General features: G+C 42.9%; 2 protein-coding genes and 1 long non-coding RNA gene across 3 annotated transcripts in view; 1 reads left to right on the top strand and 2 right to left on the bottom strand.

Annotated features, from left to right (window-relative positions):
* The window catches only part of LOC131501683 (integrin alpha-D-like), a 155,946-nt gene that overhangs the window by 94,681 nt on the left and 42,065 nt on the right, over positions 1-19,200 (top strand). The gene's annotated exons all lie outside the window — the stretch shown is intronic.
* Positions 1-19,200, bottom strand: part of LOC131501687 (uncharacterized) — a 35,052-nt gene that overhangs the window by 4,240 nt on the left and 11,612 nt on the right. The window lies entirely within an intron of this gene.
* On the bottom strand, positions 12,042-18,515 carry LOC131501685 (integrin alpha-X-like). Its single transcript, XM_058712067.1, has 10 exons — positions 18,206-18,515; positions 18,038-18,117; positions 17,864-17,947; positions 15,834-15,912; positions 15,616-15,723; positions 15,415-15,498; positions 15,094-15,207; positions 14,830-14,931; positions 14,456-14,566; positions 12,042-12,718 (listed from the first exon to the last, which is right to left on the bottom strand). The coding sequence occupies exons 2-10, from the start codon at positions 18,115-18,117 to the stop codon at positions 12,620-12,622; spliced, it is 861 nt and encodes a 286-aa protein (XP_058568050.1). The 5' UTR covers positions 18,206-18,515; the 3' UTR covers positions 12,042-12,619.

Here is a 19,200-nt window from a genome sequence, read left to right as displayed (position 1 = left end):
ATGAAAATTATAAGTCAACAGGATAGTAGCATGCGTTGACAGCTGTGTCTATTTCTATATTTTCAGATAAAATGTAAACCCTAAGTTATGGAGAAGTCTCTCAGATCGCTTTCAGAATTTTCTTAGGCTTTAAGTCAATGAGAATTCCAAAGAGAGAAGTTTGGGTGCTGAGATTCAAGGATAGTAGCAAATGGATTCCTAGCCCTGTCTTTGATTGCATTTGATCGAAGATTCTATGCTGTGCTGCACCATTTGGATGTGTGTTAAAATATGTCTAACAATGCATCACTTGTTTCTTTGTCTTTCTTTGATGAGTAAAGAACATCTTAAAGTCAGGGGGAAAGTTTGTAACACAATTTGGTCTTAAGAAATTCCCAAAGCTTTTCCTTAATATTTAAAATTGTGCTGTTTTGGTCCTAGCGGGACAGGTTTAGTCTCTTTAATATGTGGAACAATATATTGCTAAGATGTGAAGCTTGAAAAAACTACTTGAATTTTTTTTTTAATTTTTTTTTCAACGTTTTTTATTTATTTTTGGGACAGAGAGAGACACAGCATGAACGGGGGAGGGGCAGAGAGAGAGGGAGACACAGAATCGGAAACAGGCTCCAGGCTCCGAGCCATCAGCCCAGAGCCTGACGCAGGGCTCGAACTCACGGGACCGCGAGATCGTGACCTGGCTGAAGTCGGGCGCTTAACCGACTGCGCCACCCAGGCGCCCCTTGAAATTTTAAAACTGGACCTACAAGTTATCTTCTGACTCTGATAAAATGCTTTAAACTGCATTAATTTTTAAATCCCATATGATTACAATGGAATACTACTCAGCAATAACAAGGAAAGAAGTATTGATACCGACAACAATATGGACGAATCTCAAAATAAAATCTTGCCTTTTGCAACAACGTGGATGGAACTAGAGTGTATTGTGCTAAGCAAAGTAAGTCAGTCAGAGAAAGACAAATACCATGTGATTTCACTCATATGTGGAATTTAAGAAACAAAACAGATCAACATAAGGGAAGGAAGAAAAAACAAGATGAAACAGAGAGGGAGGCAAACCATAAGAGACCCTTAAATACAGGGAACAAACTCAGGGTTGCTGGAGAGAAGGTGGGGAGGGGGGTATCTGCTAAATGGGTGAGAGCATTAAGGAGGGAGGTTGTTGGGACGAGCACTAGGTGTTATATGAGCGGTGAATCACTGGGTTTTACTCCTAAAACCAATACTACACTGTACGTTAACTAACTTCAATATAAATAAATAAACAAACAAATAAATAAATAAAGGTAATTATCTTGAGTGAAAGAAGCCTAATGAAAAATAACAAATTCTATGTGATATGATGTATAGAAAGTCTTTTTAAAATGCAAACTAACACATAGTAACAGAAATAAGATCAGTGGTTGCCTGAGGATGGAAGAGAGAGGATTAAAAAGAGGCACAAGGTTGCAAAACTGGATACCCACATCTAAAAGCTTGAAGCTGGCCCCTTACCATTGCCTAAGTGGCCTTAAAAGGGGTGAACTTGATGGGGAGTGTGCTCTCAGAGCCAAAGATTGGCTGGAATAAATGAAGACCACGGTGCAAGGTCTTTTCCCCTTCTGACATACTATCATCCTTTGATTGTATTATATACTCAAATTTTGTCTGTCTATTGCTTTACAAACTAACCCTACTCAAGAGTATTTCTTCAGCTAGCCTTAAGAAGAAAAAATATATTTTATTTAATAAACAAACATGTGCCCAGATGCAATGCCGAGGAGACAATTATTGTATATCTTTATAATTAGCTCAAAATGGCTCAAACATGTACAAAAAATAACTCAAATGGCTCAAAGACCTAAGTGAGTTAGTTACCCTACAACACCCCTTGAAAATAGGTGAAGCTGGGGGCGCCTGGGTGGCGCAGTCGGTTAAGCGTCCGACTTCAGCCAGGTCACGATCTCGCGGTCCGTGAGTTCGAGCCCCGCGTCAGGCTCTGGGCTGATGGCTCGGAGCCTGGAGCCTGTTTCCGATTCTGTGTCTCCCTCTCTCTCTGCCCCTCCCCCGTTCATGCTCTGTCTCTCTCTGTCCCAAAAATAAATAAAAAACGTTGAAAAAAAAATTAAAAAAAAAAAAAAAAGAAAATAGGTGAAGCTGGATTCCTGAAAAATTCATTACATTGGATTTGGCAATCATTTCATGGATATGACACCAAAAGAACAGACAACAACAACAAAAAATAGATAAATTGAACTTCATCAAAATTAACTCTGTGCATTGAAGGACACCATCAACAGAGTGAAAAGATGGAATAGGAGACAATATTTGCAAATCATATATCTGATAAAGGGTTAATATCCAGAATATATAAAGAACTCTTACAGCTCAACAGCAATAACCACAATTTTTTAATGGGCAAAAGACATTAAATAAATATACATATATAATATATTTATAATATATATATTTAATATAATATATAGTATAAATATATTTAAAATTTATAATATATAAATATATATTATATATTTAATATATTTAAATATATTAAATTTTATATTATATTATATTATATTATTTGTATATAATATAATATAATATAATATATATATTCCAAAGATATACAGATGGCTATAATATATATTATATTATATTATATTATATTATATTATATTATATTATATTATATATATTCCAAAGATATACAGATGGCTAACAAACACATGAAAAGATGTTCAACATCACTAATCATTAGGGAAATGCAAATCAAAGCCACAATGAAAAACCACCTCACAACCATTAGGATGAACATTGTCTTTTTTAAAATAGAAAATAACAAGTTTGGGGAAGGATATGGAAAAGTTACAGCCCATGGGCACTATTAATGAAAATGTAAAGTGGTGTGGCTTCTATGGAAAGCGGTTTGGTGGTTCCTCAAATAATTAAAAATAGAATTGCCATATGACATAGGAATTCTACTTCTGCTATGTACCCAGAAGGTATTGAAAGCAGAATCTTGAAGAGATATTTGTACACTCATGTTCATAGAGATATTATTCACAATAGCCAAAGGATAGAAGCAATCCAAGTGTCCATCAATGGATAAATAAAATGCTAATGAAATCGTGCTTATTCAGCCTGAAAAAGAAAGAAATTCTGACATATGCTATAATGTGGATGAAACTTGAGGACGCTATGCTAAGTGAAATAAGCCAGGCACAGAAAGACAAACACTCTTTGATTCCACTTAGGTGAGGTACCTAAAATAGTCAAATTTATAGCGACACAAAGTAAGATGGTGGTTACTAAGAGCTGGGAGTTGATGGGAATAGGGAGTCATTGTTTGATGGATATAGAGGTTCAGTTTTGCAAGACAAAGAGAGTTCTGGAGAAGGATGGGAGGAATGGTTGCACAAAAATGGGAATGTGCTTGATACTACTGAACTATACACGTAAAAATGATTAAGATGACACATTTCATCTTATGTGTACTTTACCACAATTTAAAATAAAAATAAAAATTCATGGGACTGGGGGCGCCTGGGTGGCTCCGTAGGTTGAGCGTCCGACTTCAGCTCAGGTCATGATCTCATGGTCCGTGAGTTCGAGCCCCGCGTCGGGCTCTGTGCTCACAGCTCAGAGCCTGGAGTCTGCTTCACATTCTGTGTCTCCCTCTCTCTCTGCCCCTCCCCCATTCATGCTCTGTCTCTCTCTGTCTCAAAAATAAATAAACATAAAAAAAAAATTCAAAGGACTGTATTTCTCCCTAACATTACTTTAGTGTGAAAGGAGTCTCCTACTAAGGTATATTTCCATACAGCACTGCAAAGATGAACACCAAGAGGCCATGATTTTATCAGATTTAAAATTTTCTCTCTCTCCTTCAGCACTTAATCAAGGTTAAAAGGTATATTGTTACAAACTGCACCATCCGCAACAAATAAAGTATATGTAGACCAACCTCTTTAGGGAAATGCTCCATCAGCAGTGATCCCACCCAGTTTTCTGCCACTCACAGGGTGAGCATTAATTGCAAACAAACAACCAAACCTCATTTTCTGTTACTTGGGTTTTCAGCAATAAACAAAAATTCATCAAGCACGTCTCCCTCATATATGCACTGCAAAGAACCTAGGGCTGATTCAGACTTTCAACATCATTGATTTAATCCAAGTATAAAGTGGTGTGTTTATTCTGCCACACATGATTTAGTCATTGATATTCCACCATATACTTCTGAGACTATACAATGTCCAAGCTGTTCCTTGGTAAAGGGATTTTGGCCTTCCCTTATTCTTCAGGCATAACATTTGCCAAATGCTCAGGGTAGCCTATTCAATAGCCATCAGTCCTGCTATTTCTTCCTGGCTAGCACAATTACTTCTATTATTAGGCTTCTAAAAGGCAGGTGACTACTCTCTCAGCACTCATGTAATCTAGGGATGGAACTTACTTGAATCAAGGTCCACAGGACCTAAGGGGGAATCTGAGGATCTACGGAAAAGATTTATTTCCCTAGTAATAAAGATGAGAGGAGAAACTGCATGGGTTTTCAAACTTGGGAATCGCCAGGATGAGCTCTGAAAATTGCCCCTGTGCACAGAGGGTCAGGAGAGACTGAAGAAAGAGGTAGGCTGCTCCAGACTGGTAGGTGGCAGGGTTAATAAGCAAGAGATTGTTTTGGCAGCCACAGGACAAGTATATCTCCACACCCACCTGCCATGATTTAAGAGTTTGTGTACAGAGGAGGGAGTTAAGATGGAGGAGTTGTACAGGGACTCTGAGTTTGTCTTGTCCCTGAAACATGGCTGGATCAGCATCAAACCATTTTGAACACTTAGGAAACTTATCCAAGGATTAACACAACAATCTTGCATAATTTGAGTCACAGAACTTGACAGGTATGTGGTGTGAAGGGTGAGTTGGGGGAGAGAAATGCCACAAAGATGCGGAGGGTAGGGAGCTGTTTTTTTCAGAGAGAGGACGAGACAGAAAGAGAAAGAGGGGGAATGCAGTGTATCAGGATCGTGCAAGAAAATCACTCCACCCAATAGTGCCTGGAGAGAAAGTGAGAAAGTAAGAGTGAAAGCACTTGCAGGGGACTGGACAAGAAGTGTCCAGTGATGGGGATATAGGAGAGGGTTTCAATACCACCAGGTTTTGTTCTATTATTATTGTTCTATAAGCAGTGGAGTGCAGAGTCTTCAGGTTCAGAGCTTAGTGCCTGGCAGTGCTCTGGTAAGGAAATAGGTTGAATCCCCAGGAGCAGGCAGTGTAGTCTGAGGGGTCCAAGTGCCACATGGGAAGTGATTAGAGTGCATTTGATAGAGGCCATACATCCTCCCCTTGGGCAAAGATCCTGGCGGACTCCTGAGAATGACCACGTTTGCTGATATTGGGACAAAGACGTCAGAGTGTGGCAAAACTTGGTGCCAGCTGTGTGTTGCGATTTGCCATGAACTCTGAACCTCTGCCACTGCACGATCATGCAAATATTTTCTGGGACAAGCTGGCACCTGGCCATTGCTCCACAAGACCCTCCCCCAGAGAATCAGCACGGGTCTAAGATGCGGGTGGCTCTAAAGTGTGGGGTTTTGAAACACAGCCCCATCTGAGATAAAATTCTGGAGGGAGGTGCCACTTGGCAGGGAGACAGCTTGGACATGGAGAAGGTAGATGCGGGGGAGTGGGTGGCGGTCTGAGACAAGCGAGGGGTGCTTGATCACAGATCAGTGAGAGCACAAAGTTCCTGTACCAGAGACTAGGGGGCTGAGTGAATCAAATTTCACCCTGAGCACATGTGGGCACATGTGCACCCACATGTGTACTAGCACACACAGATGCACCACAGTAGCTAAGCAGTGCCACCAAGTGGAAGATGGAGCTGTTACACCAAGTCCTTCCCAACTTCACCCTCTGAGCACATCCTCAGAAAACCAGCACAAATCCCTCCCACCTGCTTAGTCTAAGAACTATAGTGTGCTTCAAAGTTTCAGTCCTAGGGGAAATTGGATGTACTTCATTCAGGTCTCATTCTGTTTTTTTTTTTAATAAAATTTATTGTGAAATTGGTTTCCATACAATACCCAGTGCTCATCCCAACAAGTGACCTCCTCAATGCCCGTCACCCACTTTCCCTCTCCCCCACCCCCCCATCAACCCTCAGTTTGTTTTCTGTATTTAAGAGTCTCTTATGGTTTGTAAATTCTGTTTGCTGGTTCATTATTCATTTTCTTTATTTCTGTTTTTGATTAAATTGTTTTCTTTTTTCTTTCTCTTCTTTCTTTCTTGGATATGGAAAGAGCAAATTCTTTTTTATTTTTATAAAAATTTTTAAATTTTTAAATTTTATTTAATTTCCTTTATTTTATTTTATTCTTTTTTTTCCTTTTTTTTTCAATATATGAAATTTATTGTCAAATTGGTTTCCATACAACACCCAGTGCTCATCCCAACAGGTGCCCTCCTCAATACCCATCACGCACCCACCCCTCCCTCCTACCCCCATCAACCCTCAGTTTGTTCTCAGTTTTTAGGAGTCTCTTATGGTTTGGCTCCTTCCCTCTCTCTCTTTTTTTTTTTTTTTTTTCATTCACCTCTCCCATGGTCTTCGGTTAAGTTTCTCAGGATCCACATAAGAGTGAAGACATATGGTATCTGTCTTTCTCTGTATGACTTGTTTCACTTAGCATAACACTCTCCAGTTCCATCAACGTTGCTGCAAAAGACCATATTTCATTCTTTCTCATGGCCACGTAGTATTCCATTGTGTATATAAACCACAATGTCTTTATCCATTCATCAGTTGATGGACATTTAGGCTCTTTCCATAATTTGGCTACTGTTGAAAGTACTGCTATAAACATTGGGGTAAAAGTGTCCCCTATGCATCAGCAAGCCTGTATCCCTTGGGTAAATTCCTAGCAGCGCTATTGCTGGGTCATAGGGTAGATCTATTTTTAATTTTTTGAGGAACCTCCACACTGTTTTCAAGAGTGGAAACAGTTCCCATTTGTCCACATCCTCGCCAGTATCTGTAGTCTCCCAATTTGTTCATTTTAGCCACTTTGACTGGCGTGAGATGGTATCTGAGTGTGGTTTTGATTTGTATTTCCCTGATGAGGAGCAACGTTGAGCACCTTTTCATGTGACTTTTGGCCATCTGGATGTCTTCTTTAGAGAAGGGTCTATTCATGTTTTCTGCCCATTTCTTCACTGGGTTATTTGTTTTTCGGGTGGGGAGTTTGGTGAGCTCTTTATAGATTTTGGATACTAGCCCTTTGTCCGATATGTCATTTGCAAATATCTCTTCTCATTCCGTTGGTTGCCTTTTAGTTTTGCTGATTGTTTCCTTTGTCGTGCAGAAGCTTTTTATCTTCATGAAATCCCAATAGTTCATTTTTGCTTTTAACTCCCTTGCCTTTGGGGATGTGTCAAGTAAGAAATTGCTGCGGTTGAGGTCAGAGAGGTTTTTTTCCTGCTTTCTCCTCTAGGGTTTTGATGGTTTCCTGTCTCACATTCAGGTCCTTTATCCATTTTGAGTTTGTTTTTGTGAATGGTGTAAGAAAGTGGTCTAGTTTCATCCTTCTGCATGTTGCTGTCCAGGAGACCTTCTTGACCATAATGATTTGTCCTCTGTATCCATCAAGGATGCTGAGGTGGGGCAGAAAACTCCTGAAGGTTACCATGTAACAAAATACATTTAGCTCCACCATAACTAGAGCCATCACTTTTTGTTTATTTCTGGGGAGCTATTGTAAGCTCAACATGAGGTCTCCAATTGCCTCCAATGGCTCTGACCTGGAGGCAGTCTTGTCCTGATTCCTATACCTGGAGAATAGGATGCATCAACCCTGAATATGACAATATTCTTGAGGCCTCTACTAGAGTAGACAGGGCTTCAAAGATGGTAGGGGACAGGTCTTAACTGGTGTCCAGGTTTTAAGGCACAGTATGATGTTTCCTGAGGTTTCCAGTCTCTTTTCAGGTGTGGTCCTAGCAGCAGCGAGATCAAACCACATTTGTTTCTGGGTTATTTTTTGTCAGAGTCACTATGGTTATATTGGGATAGTCTTTTTGCTTTCTGAGTTCCCTCTCTGTCTTGGGTCTTTCCCATAAACTGTACCTGTTCCCAGGATTTGTCAGTTTTCCCCAGATCAGCAATAGATTGTCCAACATCATCAAAATATCTTGTCTTATGACTGGACTCTGCATGGATATCAGTGTCCCATACCAGGTGCACTGAGGGTGGACTGTGTTATCCTGGTTTTAGTTCCTGCAGTGAATGTCACCTAATCAGAGCTTTTAAAAACTGGTCAAAAACAGCCTGTCTCATTCCCAACTCCTTACGAATTTGTTGTAACTCCTCCATAGATCTATAGATTACCAGGATCCCACATGCGTAGGGAGATTCCCTTTCATTGGGCCAAGCCTCCCTGCAGGCTAGAATAATCCAATCTATAAGGGAATGAGTAACTTTAAACCCCTGAGCACCAGGCCAGCACTGCTGGAAGACTGTGTGTGTGTTGTTGTTGCTCATTTTCTCTGTCTCCTACCTGGTCAGAGAAATGCCATCACCCACCATATCCCATAGCTGCAGTAACCATGCCAGGATAGTTGCCCTGGTCTTTTCCTAAACTTAGCAGCTACACCAATAAGCTCAGGGGGAGTATATTCTCTCATCATGAATGTTTCCTGAACTGTGGGCTGCCCCACTGGCTGGGATTGCTGTTGCTCTGCTTTTGCTTTCCTGTGTATTAAGGATCAAACAGCACCAGGTGTTTCATTCATTTCACTGCTAATCACCATAAAATCGTCCTCCTCATTTTCCTCACTTTCCCAGGTATTCCACCTCTTTGTGTCCCAATCAGGCTTTGTCATAAACACTTGGACCTTACTCCATTGCAGCTTGTCATCTCCTAGTTTGTAAAGAAGAATGCTAGGATATCCAACTAATTATCCTGCTCTTGCATCTTGTCTTCCAGCCCTCAAAGCCAGCAGAGTAGTGGAAACCTGCCCATCTTTCTCTAACCTCAGCTCTTCTTCCAACTTTATAACACAAGTTTCAGCCTCTAGTTGGGTACTAATGGCCAGCCCACAGTAGAAGCCAGCCAACTACACAGCTGTGCATTTCTCTTCTCTGCTGCACTGCACTCTGCACAGTTCCTCAAACAAAAGTATCAGACCAGTCACCATTTAGGGAACATCCTTGTACTCATGCACTGGTCCACAAACCTCTGACCTATGTCTCATCCCTCCCCACAAAAAGGTCATGAACAACTCCCAAGACCCATCTTTCAGTCTCTTGGCTGGCTAGCAAGTTGTTGGTTTGCAACCTCAGGTATTCCCAGAATGAAATTTGAAGCCAGCCCCCATATGGAAAGCAGACAGAAAGAGGCAGGCTTTAGCAGGGTTAATAAGTGAGGGAAGTAAGAGGCCTGACTTGGGCAGCTTCAAGAAAAGTAGATCTTTACACTGGCCCACTAGAATCTTAAGTTTATATAGAGGCTTTAACTAGGTTCAGGTACATGTACCATCCAGATAGACTCAATAATGCATTGTTCTCTCAGGGCTGTGTCTTTCAAAATGGTTCCCACTTTGGAAATGGTAGGCAGAGTATACATTCCAAGGACAGGGCAGGGAGTGAGAAGCCTCTATATACCCAGAGCCAACCAATGGTCATGTCCTCTCGATGACCTCCTCCAACAAACAGCTCCTCTTGCTTTTAGGTGCTATTATCCAAGGACAAAATGCCTGGAACAATGGCAGTCATCTTGCAACAATGAGGGGCATGGTCTAAGACAAAAGCATCACAAGATGGCTGCATCTTAATGTCATTATCGAGGAACTGAATTAACCAATGACTATATCTGAACTCCATGTGGGAAGACTTTGGATTGTCCCCTGTTACTTATAGCCAAGAGCAACCTTCCAGCATAAACATTAACTTTATTGCTGCTTTTATAAGCTTCTTTGAAATTATGTGACTTGTACATACTTTTGCTGTAAGAGCAACTTTGATTTATGCCACTGTAGTTTTGCTGTCTTCTCTGTATTTAATGATAAAAGTATTGCTTTGGGATGGGAAAGCAATATGTTGCAATCATTCTGAGAAGTCTTTGTTGCCTTGTCTGTGAGGTCATTATGTCATGTGTGAAAATGACACAAAAGCTTTGATAGCTTCAAGCCATCTAACAAAGTTTCATAATGGACAACACCCTAGGAGAAAAAAGATATGTGATCCAATAAAATACAGTTTCAATGGTATAATATATTCTAGATATATTTAAATTTTGCTCAGAACCACTCATCCCACCATTTACACATCCCGATACTAAATGTGCACTGGAACCTCATTGATTTTTTTTTCAACGTTTTTTTTTTTTTTAATTTATTTTTGGGACAGAGAGAGACAGAGCATGAACAGGGGAGGGGCAGAGAGAGAGGGAGACACAGAATCGGAAACAGGCTCCAGGCTCCGAGCCATCAGCCCAGAGCCTGACGCGGGGCTCGAACTCACGGACCGCGAGATCGTGACCTGGCTGAAGTCGGACGCCTAACCGACTGCGCCACCCAGGCGCCCCAGGAACCTCATTGATTTTGATGATATTATTCTAAGTGGAAGCAATTTACTTTTTTTTTGGAACCTCAACTTTTATGCTTCAAAGAAAAATTTTTAAGCCATTGATCCATTTTTATGATTTGGGGATATAACACAACACAATGGCAACCCTGAAAAATGTTAATAAAATTAATGTAAGCAATAATATGCACAGAAAATATGTGAAAATAACACCTGTTGCCTTCATTTTATTTTTTTTAATTTTTTAAACATTTATTTATTTTTGAGAGACAGAGAGAGGCAGAGCATGAGCAGGGGAGGGGGAGAGAGACACACACACACACACACACACAGAATCCTAAGCAGCCTCCAGGCTCTGAGCTGTTTGTTAGCACAGAGCCCGACACAGGGCTTGAACTCACGAACTGTGAGACCGTGACCTGAGCTGAAGTCGGAAACTCAACTGACTGAGCCACCCCGGCGCCCCTGTTGCCTTCATTTTAGACAAGAGATTGCTGCAGTCCTTAGAGTCTAGGAACACCTTTAGGAACATAATTACTTAAGTATATGGCAGGATTTCCATGAAAGTCTATTCATGGAAAGGATTTCTATGAAGGGTTATTTTCCAGCTTCCCCTAAATCACTCATCAACTGCTTCACCCTTCTGTGTTTCTAATGCAACCATACACATGGCCCAAACACCTAAGGGGTGGCGGCAGCAGTGGAATCTCTCCAGGCAAGGAATGGCCTGCTATGTGTTGACCCCCAGCTCAGTGCCATGCACCACTTTGTGCTTTATGCTAAGATTGGTGGCATAATAGTAAGAATGGCCTTATTTGGGGCAGCAGGTCTCTGATATAAGACTTCAAAGTGCTCTCCAATCACTTACCATGTGCAAACAATGTCCCCTTCACTGCATCCTAGGATTTGTAAGAAACACCTGTGTGTTGATCCACTCTAATGACCTTTCCAGGTAAGCCCCTTCTTCATGCCCCTGTCACAGCCCCATCAGCCTCCCATCAGTGACAGCTTTGAGAATCGAGTGAGTAGATGAAGAAGTCAGGTTATCCAACATAAGAACATTAATAATCCTCACTCTATTTAACTTACTTGTCCTGGCCTCAGGCTTCAGGGCTGGCAGGTGTCCACCATGGTTAGGGGACACCATGGGCTGACCACTATACATGACTCACATCCCTAAAAGGCCTTAATTTTATACCTTTGACATATTTTCCAATGAAGGTGCATGCATTGTTTTTGTGCAATGTGTTAAATTGTTAATGCAAACTTTAAAATACACAATTTTTAGAATAATGCTCTAGCGTTTCTTCATTCGCTATATTTGGAACCTCAAAAAAATGGAAGTATCCTGGGCATCTTGATCTCTTGAGAGATGCTGGAGCTAGTTGAGCCAGAATGACATTGGGGCAATACCCCTGCTGGGGTTCTACTTCTCTCTCCAAGCCAGCAATGCTGACAAAGGCTGGAAGCCATGTTTACAAATTCCAATGTGTAGACATTTTATTCCCAATTCAGTTTCAAAATGCGGGCTGAAATTTCTGAGACAAAAAGCTGCTTTGACAGTATTTACTAGGAATGAGGATGATAGGAAGGCACAAAGCAACTCATGGTGTGTACATCAAAGCCCACCTTCTGGAAATTCAACTGGATTCCTAACATCAAGTTGGAGAGTTCAGGAGTTATCCTATGTTAATAGGGAGCCACCAAAGATAGATGAGGATTGTGCCTTGTTTAGTATTGTATTTTAGAAAGATCATTGGTAGCTAGTGAAGAGAGACTGGAGCCTGAGGCTATTGTTCATGTACTTCTAGGTAAAAATCAAGGGTATGGTGAAAATCCTGTTCTGGGGTTTCCAGTTGCAGACTTGACAAAACAAATAGCCCTTCCCTGGCAAGAGCTTTCAGTGAACACAATGCATCCTCCCAAAGGGAGAAAGCTGGCCTCCCTCACATGGAGCATTTCTCTCCCTGCTGGCCTAACTTAGCTGAGAGTAAGAGGGCCAGGAAACCTCTCAGAAGAGAACAGGTTCAAGGGAGAATAGGAGGTAATTTCTTATTGGGAAGCTTGAGGGTCTGGTGTCCCATTTTCTGGGATAGTCTGTCCATTTGCTTCCTCCATCATTTCCTTATACTGACGTTTGAAGAAGCCAACCTGTGGAGAGGAAGGAAAAGAGAATTAGGAAGTCCAGTGGAAGAGAGGAAAAGAGATGATTGAGGAGGGAGAGGGATCACCATTGCTGGAGCCCCTACTATGTTCCAGCACTACACTAGAAACATTAGACACACTGTGTCATTTAGCCTTTACCAAAATTCTGTGAGTTGGATGAAATCACCTTCAGAATGAGAAGTCAAGACCCAGCATGGACCAGTCACTGCCTACAGTCACAGAAAGAATCAGTGGTAGTGTCAGCACCCAATCCAGTGCTGTGCTTTATTTTATAATTTGCTGTGAAGAGAAACATGTAGTGATAAAGAGGAGAGTGGAAAAGACAAGGAGAGCAATTAAAGGCAGTCTGACTAAAATTAACAACACAAGAAACAACAGATGTTAGCAACAATGCAGAGAAAGGGAAGCCATCCTAAACTGTTGGTGGGAGTGCAAACTGGTTCAGCCACTCTGGAAAACAGTATGGAGGTTACCCAAAATTAAAAAAAAAACACACAACTACCCTCTAATCCAGCAATTGTGCTACTAGGTACTCGAGGATACAAAATACAGATTCAAGGGGCGCCTGGGTGGCTCAGTCAGTGAAGCATCTGACTCTTGACTTCGGCTCAGGTCATGATCTCACGGTTCATGAATTTGAGCCCCACATCGGGCTCCATGATGACAGCGTGGAGCCTGCTTGGGAGTCTGTCTTTCCTTCTCTCTCCCTCTCTCTCTCTGCCTCTTTCTGCTCTCTCTCTCTCTCTCTCTCTCTCTCTCTCTCTCAAAATAAATAAAAAACTTTAAAAAATTAAAATTGAAAGAAAAAACAAAAAGACAAAAAACAAAGGGATACATGCACCCCAATGTTTACAGCAGCATTATCACTAATAGTCAACTGTGGAAAGAGCCCAACTGTCCATAGGCTGATGAATGGATAAAGAAGATTGTAGATATCAAAAGAAATGAAATCTTGCCATTTGCAATGACAAGATGGAGCTAGAGTATATTAATCTAAGAGAAATAAGTCAGTCAGAGAAAGACAAATATCATATGATTTCACTCATATGTGGATTTAGGAAACAAAACAGATAAACATACGAGAAAGGAAAAAAAGGAGAGGGAAGAAAACTATAAGAGACTCAACAATAGAGAACAAACTGAGGGTTGTTGAAGGGTAGGTGAGTGGGAGGTGGGATAAATGGTGATGGGCATTAAGGGGAGGAATTATGATGAGCGCTGGGTATTATATGAAAGTGGTGAATTACTAAATTCTACTCCTGAAACCAATACTACACCATACATCAACTAACCTGAATTTAAATAAAAATTTGGAAGAAAAACACATAAGGAGGCCTGAGAATCAGACAGGAAGGCATGAGGGAGTGTTGGGGACTGGTGATGTCATATGTGGGAGGGGATCTCTCATATGCAGTGCGTTAGCAAGAATGTGTATCTATATCCAAGGTGAGTTCTTCCCTACACTGCAGAAAGAATGGGATCAAAAACTGATGGCTCAGTCAGTTAAGCGTCTGACTTCGGCTTAAGTCATGATCCCACAGTTCATGGGTTATAGCCCGCGCAGGGCTCTGTACTAACAGCTCAGAGCCTGGAGCCTACTTCGGATTCTGTGTCTCCCTCTCTCTCTCTGCCCCTCCCCTGTCTCTGTCTCTCAAAAATAAATAAAAATGTTAAAATAAAAAAAAAACCTGGTAGTGTCAAGAGCAGGATGAAAATACTCACCTTATACAGAATGACTGTGATGAGAGCCAGCAGCAGCAGTCCTCCCAAAGAGCTGCCCACAATAATGGGGACAGGGTTGTAGACCTCATACTTCTCCAGTACCATCTCCATCTGGAGTGGAGGTGACCTCATCAGAAAGTATCAGAACTCTTGCTGTCCCAGACTCTTCCCAGGTTCCCCAACCTTTAACTCTCTCCCCTCCTTCCTTTACTCCAAGGGGTGACAAAGAGAAAAATTCATAGGCTTGGGGACACCTCTCCTGCTGAGGGACCTTCATCCTTCCTCCCTCCAGGCTTGTGAGCCTCACAGCACCACATATTTTGCATTAGGAGCCCTCTTACCAGCCTGGCCACTGCCTACCACACAGTCACTACCTGAGCTCTCAAGAATGCCTCCTGTCCTGGAAGCTGGGCATACACAGACGTGTTGAACATGAGTTCAGCCACACTCACAATCAATACCTTCTTCTGCAATGTCTACAAAACAGAGGGGGCACAGATGAGGAACTAGCACTGGGAAAGGCACAGAGTTCAAGAAATGTCCTGGCTGGAGGATGGACACAGACGTCATCTGGTGGCACCTGAATCCTGTGGTGGGGCGGTGGGGGGTGGGTGGACTCTGCTGTTGGGCCTACACACCTGGCTGACCCAGCCAAAGCTGAGGTTGCCCTTTAGGATGAAGTCAAGTTCCTCCTGGACGCCAAAGGAAGGCAGGTCACAGTGGAACCTCAGGCAGTCAGCAATTGAGCAGTTCTAGGGACAGAGAAGTAGCATTAGGCCAGAGAAAGGTGGTTTTGAAGGCAGATGGCAGCATAAAACTGATTGATGTGAGAGGAGCAGTCACAATTGAATTCAAGAGGGCTGTTCAGCAGACAGCCATCTGAATGTAATACAGGTTCTTGAATTAAACTCTTCTGGTGTGTGGTTTGAAGTGGAAATGGCCCAGAGCCCTCCTTTTACCAGCACGGGATTCTTCTGAATGTGGGTCAGGAAGTCAGACTCTATGGGCACCATTCTCTCTGAAGAACACTGAATGGAGGGGTTCTAGGAAAAAACACAGAGAACAAGCATCTAAGGGGGTTGGGCATCAGGAATTCATGAGGGACAGAGAGATCCAAGTAAAGGGCATTAGCTGGGGAGCTGTACACAGTCCTTGAGTACCTGGGGGTGGAAAACCTCTAACTCTGTCCACACAGGCACCCCATTCAGCTCCACAGGCACAGAGAAGTTGATGCTGACAGGCAGGTCCCTCTGTCCCAGATTGTTCACCTGCACAGAGGGCAGTGAGAGCAAAGACCATGCCAAATGCCATATCCCTCCCTAATTGCTGGCTGCTAGCCCCCTGCCACAGCCCATGCTCTTGAGTCAGTATCACTTGCCTGGTATCTATGCTGAGCCTGGTTGCTTTCCTCCCAGTCCAAGGCTGAGAAGTTGAGGTACCTGGTGGACTGTTCATGGCTGGGGAGAAAAGAGGCACAGATGGATTTGAAGTTCCTTGAGGGACTCCTAAAGAGGCTCAAGTTAGCATCATGACAGGATAGGTAGCCAGTGGGGCCTTGGGGTGGCCTTCAATGAATTCTGTGACTGATATGAGGTAATGGGAGGATTTAGGGAGCAGGGCTGGGCTTCAAGCTGGGTGCAAGCTTCTTGCAGAAGCTGTCAATGGAGTAAACTGCCAAGGAGGCTGGCAGAGAGCACCGTGAAAGGGACCCAGAGCTATGCCATCGACTCACTAGAGAGCAGGGGCCAAACCATCCCTCTTTGTGTCTCTGTTTTCCTTTCAGGCCTTCATGGGCATAGAGGATACAGGATATGCATGTGAGACCCAGCAAAGTTTTGGGGAGACTTGGACTTATACTATTGGTAAATGTTTACTGGACACTACCACTGTCTGGCCTCCCACAGACCTTCCTTCCTCTCCTGTTTCCTTGGCTTTTCTGGTCCTGGGACTTAGAGGTGAGGGAAGGCCTAACAGTACTCTTTACTGGATCTCAGCGTAACAATTCCTCCTGAGCCCTACCCAAGCCCATGTGTGGAGACCCAGTGGCCAGCCTGGCTCCTCACACAGGTGGGTGGGCTCACCTCTGGCCCTTCTTGCTCCACTTCTTGGGTACCTATCCTTTGCCCACACAGTCCTAATTCTAGACCACTTCCACTCTAAACTCTCATCCCTCCTCTGTGAGGAGCTTCCCCAAAATTCCCCAGCCTCATCCTGCGGGCCTCTCTGAATGCTCCCACCCACAGAGTCAAATCAGCTGAGTACAGCTGAACTGTAGGGCCAAATATGCCTAGATATGCCCTGCCCATGGGTTTCCAGTACACACTCCAGCAAACAAGCTCAGAGCATGCACCTGGCTGGGCTGCTGAGACCTCCCAATGTGGAGATGTGAATTAGAATGTGACACTGGGCAGGAGGAGGGTGTCCAATGAGGCACAAGGGCAGAACTAGCACAGGGAAAGGTACCCAGGCTAAGCCACACAGACTTGTTGCATATCATGGATGTATACATCCCACAAGGGCAGGAGATTGTGTCTGGTTTTGATTATACAATACAGACTCAATACATTTTTGTTGAATTTCAAATGAATTTATGGAAAGCAGCCAGAGCACTGTGCTTAGAACACAGAAAATGCTTAGGAAGCTATTTACTGAAAGAAGGTGTCTGCTCCAACACATGACTTGACTCCTGAGTTTTAAACACCTCATCTATTACCCTTCCTGGAGCAGCATTTTAAGCTCTTTTTCTTTTATCTAACTTCTCCCTGAAATTTGACCTCTACAGCAAGCAGGTCATTTGTCTCTATACCTCCCAAAAGGGACTGGGAAGAGGAGGAGTAGCAGGTCTAACGCCCTGCAGGTGTAAATCTGTTCCTTTCAATGAAGAATTGTCTCACCCAAATGTCAACGACTCCTTTGAGAACCACTGTTGGCTAATCCCAATGCCATGGACTCTCACATTTAGCAGAGGCCTCCCCTGACAGAAGGCTCTAGCTGCTCTTGGAAACTCAGCCTCAGAGTACAGAACCATGGAGAGGTCCTTGATGAGATTCTGCCTTGGATCAGAGCAACCTCACTTCCAAATAAAGCTGTAGGAATCTTGAGACATGAAAATGTCTCATATTTCTCAGGAAACCCAGGAAAATCTTGGTGTTTTTAAAAAAGCCTTCTGAGAACTGTAACCTCTATTAAATGTATAACAATAATAATATTACAGTTATTATTATCATAGCTATCCCGCAATAAACACTCGATGTTTAATTAGTAAGTGCTAGCAGTATCATCTACCAATTGAAAAGGTGGTGATAAAACCTGAATGTTCCAGATGTTGAAATGCTGCAGGGGGTAAAATCCTTTCCTAGCCCCATCAGAGTGATAGAGAAGAACTCTTTTGAGCTGGTGGTATGGTACCTGCTGATCACAGTGTAGATGGCATACTTCACCATGAGCTCCATCTGAAAGGTGGTCTTGCTGGTCCTGGGAGTAGTATTTTCACTGGAGAAAGAGGAGGAGCCTAATTGGCAAGGACCCCAGAGGAGGAGGCTAGGGGCAAGGAGGCACTGCCCCAGGCCTGGCCCAGCTCACCTGCTCACATTAGCTGTCAGAAGCAACCTATCACCCAGTATGGCCTTGGGGGAGATGTCAAAGGTGACCATGAAAGTCATCTGAGGAAGAGGCAAGAATGAGGGAGTCACCAAGAAATGAGACAGGGTAGGGGCAGGTAAGCAGTGGGTGGGCAGAAGCAAGGCTGACCTTAGCACCCTCACGGAAGATGAGGTGGTTGATGCTGCAACGGGTGCTCTGAGTACTCTGGCCCTGGGCTGGGGTGCCATCACAGGTCAGGCTTGGGGAGTGTGCCTGCAGCTGGTTCTAGGCAAGGGCAAGTAAAGAAAAGGCAGGTGAGCATTGTTTAATATTCTAAAGAGACTCCATGAAGTAGTGAGTTTCCTGGTATGTATCTTAAGGTTATGTTTTTTAAAATATCTTCAGACACTATCTGGTCAAATTTCTTCCTAATGTAGAAATGCCAGATTTATTAGAGTTTACCCTCTTTATTTTTTGTTCTTTTAAAAGAGCTTTTTTGGGGCGCCTGGGTGGCGCAGTCGGTTAAGCGTCCGACTTCAGCCAGGTCATGATCTCGCGGTCCGTGAGTTCGAGCCCCGCGTCAGGCTCTGGGCTGATGGCTCGGAGCCTGGAGCCTGTTTCCGATTCTGTGTCTCCCTCTCTCTCTGCCCCTCCCCCGTTCATGCTCTGTCTCTCTCTGTCCCAAAAATAAATAAAAAGCGTTGAAAAAAAAATTAAAAAATAAAAAAATAAAAAATAAATAAATAAAAGAGCTTTTTATTATGGAAATTTTCAAACATACTCAAAAGTAGAAAGACAGACTAGATAAGTCAACCCTCTTTGTTTCCATCACTCAATTTAAATTTCTACTCTTGTTTTATTCAGCTGCTTGACAATTTTTTCTGAATAATTTAAAGCACATTCTGGATATCACATCATTGTATCCAGAAACACTTCAGTGTATGCCACTAACAGATAAGGGTATTTTTTAACATAAGCACAGGACTTAAGAAATCACACTCGGGAGAGAGGGAAGATGGCGGCGTAGGAGGACGCTGGGCTCACCGCGCCTCCTGCTGATCACTTAGATTCCACCGACACCTGCCTAAATAACCCAGAAAACCGCCAGAGGATTAGCAGAACGGAGTCTCCAGAGCCAAGCGCAGACGAGAGGCCCACGGAAG

Source organism: Neofelis nebulosa, chromosome 18 (assembly GCF_028018385.1).
Source record: "Neofelis nebulosa isolate mNeoNeb1 chromosome 18, mNeoNeb1.pri, whole genome shotgun sequence".
Lineage (NCBI taxonomy): Eukaryota > Metazoa > Chordata > Mammalia > Carnivora > Felidae > Neofelis > Neofelis nebulosa.
Note: the sequence above shows the minus strand (reverse complement) of the source record. Positions and strands in the feature narration are given on the sequence as shown.

Coding starts and splice junctions, on each gene's coding strand:
- LOC131501685 (XM_058712067.1), bottom strand. CDS start 18,117: ATGACTTTCATGGTCACCTTTGACATCTCCCCCAAGGCCATACTGGGT. Junction 15,913..17,863: donor ATCTACACTGTGATCAGCAG/GTACCATACCAC, acceptor TTTTCTCCCCAG/CCATGAACAGTCCACCAGGT. Junction 15,499..15,615: donor TAGAGGTTTTCCACCCCCAG/GTACTCAAGGAC, acceptor GTTTTTTCCTAG/AACCCCTCCATTCAGTGTTC.